The 4,869-nt window shown below is 53.6% G+C and overlaps 1 protein-coding gene across 2 annotated transcripts in view; it reads left to right on the plus strand.

Annotated features, from left to right (window-relative positions):
- Positions 1-3,181: 3,181 nt before the first annotated feature.
- Positions 3,182-4,869, plus strand: part of GNA13 (G protein subunit alpha 13) — a 32,019-nt gene continuing 30,331 nt past the window's right edge. Inside the window, exon 1 of one of the 2 annotated variants that reach the window (XM_018574843.1) lies at positions 3,182-3,533. In XM_018574843.1, coding sequence (XP_018430345.1) covers positions 3,251-3,533 — 283 coding nt within the window. In that variant the 5' untranslated portion in view covers positions 3,182-3,250. The remainder of the gene's footprint in view (positions 3,534-4,869) is intronic. The other variant, XM_018574842.1, reaches the window with a different exon arrangement.

Consider the following 4,869-nt stretch of genomic DNA (forward strand, 5'->3'; position numbering starts at 1 on the left):
TGAACCCTACGGACTAAGACTGGGGGGCCATTAGAGGGCGGAGCCAACCCAATACTGAACCCTCCGGACTAAGACTGGGATGCCATTAGAGGGCGGAGCCAACCCAATACTGAACCCTCCGGACTAAGATTGGGACGCCATTAGAGGGCGGAGCCAACCCAATACTGAACCCTCTGGACTAAGACTGGGGGGCCCTCTTCCTCTCTGTAATAGAGGTGCGGGTGAAGGGCTCAGTCTGGGTGGAGTGCAGAGATTTCACAGAAGTGAAAGTATTTGATGTCAGTCACATCTGTCAACTATAAGCAGGTGACACCACCCATGATGGAGGCTTCCATACACACGATGGGATTGGCTATATAACGTTTGTACTTCCTCACAGCGTATGGCGGCTGCATCCTCCAACGTATGTAACCCTGACAACGGACGTCTCTTCCCTCGGAATGTCACATCTGATACCTGGTGATCCCGCCACAAATCTGGTGTGCTGATAACTTCCTGTGCTGATACTGCTATCAGTTACATTGTTCCTGGCTATCTCTGAGAACTACAGAGCACTCCCTCCTCGGTATTGAAGAAAGGGGGGGAGGGGGTGTATTCTTTAGTCCTGTCCTAGGGTGACAGCACGGCTCCTCTGTAGATACAGTACAGTGAGCGTTGTCACCCTAGGACAGGACTACAGAATACCCCCCCCCCCCCAAAGGAGGAAGTGTTCTGTAGTCCTTCCTAGGGTAACGTTGCTGCTACAGGACAGCGAGTGAGCGTTGTCACCGTAGGACAGGAAGTGTGTTACTGGCAGGATCACCAGATGAAGAGAAATGCAGCCGCCACATCTGGGGACGGGGAGATGGAATGTGTTACATAAACGATCCTTTTCCGGGGGTCACATATCGGAATTTGGGGTCTGATGACGTACGACCCCCCCCCCCAGGAAGGGGGGGGACAAGACCCCAGCACTGACAACATCTCCTGGAAGACTCTTTATACTCCGGGCAGACATAAAGTAACACGGCTCTGTAGTCACGGCGTTCGGTGAGGACCTGGAAGTGACCCGGGGAACATTCCTGAGCTATTCTCTTTTCAGGGGGAATGTATTGTGATGTAGTATCACAGTGTGGCCACTAGGTGGAGCCGAGGAGCACAGGAAATACTTGTCTCTGCTCCTCAGCGCCATCTAGTGGCCACACTGTGGTACTGATCTATAAGAACAGTGAAAACCCATGAGCTGATTCCAGGGGCGCTGCCTGCCTGCTGAGTGGCTGGTGTCCCAATAATCAGATCTCTTTGGCTCCCAGGATCCACCGTAATTGAAGGGGCCCTGACTGAGACATGCAGCCAGTGTGTTCCCTGCTTCCAGCCCCAGCCACACTGAGTAGACTATTAGCAGATAACATTGTTCACTGTCATGGATTATTGGGTGTCGCACCCAGTTTGCCACATCAAACACCAGCCCGGTCCTTCATGTGGGTCTTCCCCCCACCATGTAAAGAGTTAACCCTGCTGACCCCCAACGGCGTTGTGACTTCCGTGCGCCTGGCGTCACGGGTTGTCGCACTGGCTGCGTGTGGGTAGAGGAAGATCCCGGCCAATGCTCAGACATTTCCTGTATGAGATCCGGGGATCCTGCACCGGTCCAACCTCAGCTGAGGTCTCTGCACTCCCATATCTGACTGAGAGCAGAGAGAGAGCGCTAGGAAAGGACATGGCGCATACATGGTGACGGAGGACATCGGGTCTGACAGCTGCAGATGGTCACACGACCGGACCGTGTAAACAATTCGGATTTCCCGACACTTACCGGGTTCTTCATCACCGAAAACATCAGCAGGAAGATGTGCGCAGGTCTGGACTCCGGTTCCAGCGTCCATACGCCCCGTCACCAGTAGAGCGGTCCCCGGGACAATGACCCTCATCTAAGGACAAATCCCACCCAACATCACCAGGGAGTGGGGACAATTGTCTGATGAGACAATCAGATCTGCAGGGTGATCACATTGCCCAATATATGGACACATCTGTCATCATTGTGTGCCCCCCTGATCCCTATCTGTAGGTCATCACTAACACCCCAATGGATGGAGAGTCACCCCCAGAGACCCCGGGCTCCATATCTGTAGGTCATCACTAACACCACAATGGATGGAGAGTCACCCCCAGAGACCCTGGGCTCCATATCTGTAGGTCATCACTAACAGGCCCCTTGTATGAATGCCCCATATCTATACACCTCTTGTATGAGGGCCCCCTGTCTGCACAGATCTTCTATGAGGGCCCCTTCTCTGCATAGATCTTCTATGAGGGCCCCTTGTCTGCATAGATCTTCTATGAGGGCCCGCGGTCTGCTCATATCTTCTATGAGGGCCCCTTGTCTGTGCATATTTTGTATGAGGGCGCCATGTTTGCCACAGATCTTCTGTGAGGGCCCCTTGTCTGCATAGATCTTCTATGAGGGCCCCCGGTCTGCTCATATCTTCTATGAGGGCCCCCGGTCTGCTCATATCTTTTATGAGGGCCCCTTGTCTGTGCATATTTTGTATGAGGGCCCCGTCTGTGCAGATTTTCTATGAGGGCCCCTTGCCTGTGCAGATCTTCTGTTTGGGCCCCCTGTCTGCACAGATCTTCTATGAGGGCCCCATCTTCACAGATTTTCTGAGGGGCCCCTATGTGCATATATCTTCTATTAGGGGCCCCCTGTCTGCGCAGATCTTCTATGAGGGCCCCTTGCCTACACAGATTTTCTGAGGGGCCTGTCTGCACAGATTTTCTGAGGGGCCCCCTGTCTGATTTTCTGAGAGCCCAACTGTCTGTAATATAAAAGTAGGCCCAGGGGCCCCTGTCTATGAAGTGAATGATAGGACCTTGTGATACAACACTGCCAGGAGCCGGGGCCCTGTGGCTATCATTTCTACCATTGAAGAGCCCGGGCCCCCAGGCCACCATTCCTCTCATCTGCCCACATTCACTAAGAGGGCACCCAAGCATCTCGGCCTTCGCTGGTTTGGCTTCATTGCGCAGTGACGTCAGAACATCCAACGTCTATCGCAGCCTGCTCTTTGTCTCCGATGTAACGGCCATATTGGGGAAGCCTGCGCTAGAGAAACGCACGGTGTTTGGCCTCCGACAAGATGGCGGCAGTCGCGGACACCCGCTGATCGATTCTTTGAGACGTGCCGGGTGGGGCGGCGCGCTCTTCTGTATTCGGGGTCGCGCACGTACGCATACAGCCTCCTCCCTGGGCTCGGTAGAGAGGAAGATGGCGGACTTCCTGCCGTCCCGCTCCGTGCTGTCCGTCTGTTTCCCCAATTGTGTGCTGAACAACCGGGAGGCCGATCAACAACGAAAGTCTAAGGAGATCGACCGCGTCATCTCCCGGGAGAAAACGTATGTGAAGCGGCTCGTGAAGATCCTTCTGCTGGGTGCCGGAGAGAGCGGCAAGAGCACCTTCCTCAAACAGATGAGGATCATCCACGGCCAGGACTTCGACCTGAGGGCCAAGGAGGAGTTCCGGGCCACCATCTACAGCAACGTCATCAAGGGTGAGAGCTCCTCTGCTGTGTGTATACATTGCTCCAATACTGGGGCCCCTGGGGGCCACACCCCTGTGTGAGGGTATATAGGGTCACTCCGTTACTGGGGACCACACCCCGTATGTGTGTATATATACATCCCTCCATTATTGGGGCCACATCCTGTATGTATGAACCTTTTGTTATTGGGGTCTCTGGGGCCACACCCCATATGTGTATATAAATCTCCTTCAAAACCTGGATATGGCTGTATACCTCTCCAATAGTGGGGCCCCTATACTGAAAATATACCTGCAAACACTGGGGGGGCCACACCTAAGTGTGTGTGTGTATATATATATATATATACACCCCCTAATGCTGGGGGCCACACCCTCTGTATATATAACTCCTTATGCTGGGGGCCACATCTCTAATGTGTTTATATACACCCCCTTATGCTAGGGGGCCACACCCCTCTGTATATATACACCCCCTTATGCTAGGGGGCCTCACCCCTCTGTATATATACACCCCCTTATGCTAGGGGGCCTCACCCCTCTGTATATATACACCCCCTTATGCTAGGGGGCCACACCTCCTAATTGTGTGTATATATACACCCCCTTATGCTAGGGGGCCACACCTCTGTATATATACACCCCCTTATGCTAGGGGGCCACACTCCTAATTGTGTGTATATATACACCCCCTTATGCTAGGGGGCCACACCTCTGTATATATACACCCCCTTATGCTAGGGGGCCACACCTCCTAATTGTGTGTATATATACACCCCCTTATGCTAGGGGGCCACACCTCTGTATATATACACCCCCCTTATGCTAGGAGGCCACACCCCTCTGTGTATATATACACCCCCCTTATGCTAGGGGGCCACACCCCTCTGTGTATAGATACACCCCCCTTATGCTAGGGGGCCACACCCCTCTGTGTATAGATACACCCCCCTTATGCTAGGGGGCCACACCCCTCTGTGTATAGATACACCCCCCTTATGCTAGGGACCACTCCCCTCTGTTTATATATTCACCCCCCTTATGCTAGGGGGCCACACCCCTCTGTGTATAGATACACCCCCCTTATGCTAGGGGGCCACACCCCTCTGTGTATAGATACACCCCCCTTATGCTAGGGGGCCACACCCCTCTGTGTATAGATACACCCCCCTTATGCTAGGGGGCCACACCCCTCTGTGTATAGATACACCCCCCTTATGCTAGGGGGCCACACCCCTCTGTGTATAGATACACCCCCCTTATGCTAGGGGGCCACACCCCTCTGTGTATAGATACACCCCCCTTATGCTAGGGGGCCACACCCCTCTGTGTATAGATACACCCCC

This window comes from Nanorana parkeri, unplaced genomic scaffold (assembly GCF_000935625.1).
Source record: "Nanorana parkeri isolate BGI_ZX_2015 unplaced genomic scaffold, ASM93562v1 scaffold3274, whole genome shotgun sequence".
In the NCBI taxonomy this organism is placed as follows: domain Eukaryota; kingdom Metazoa; phylum Chordata; class Amphibia; order Anura; family Dicroglossidae; genus Nanorana; species Nanorana parkeri.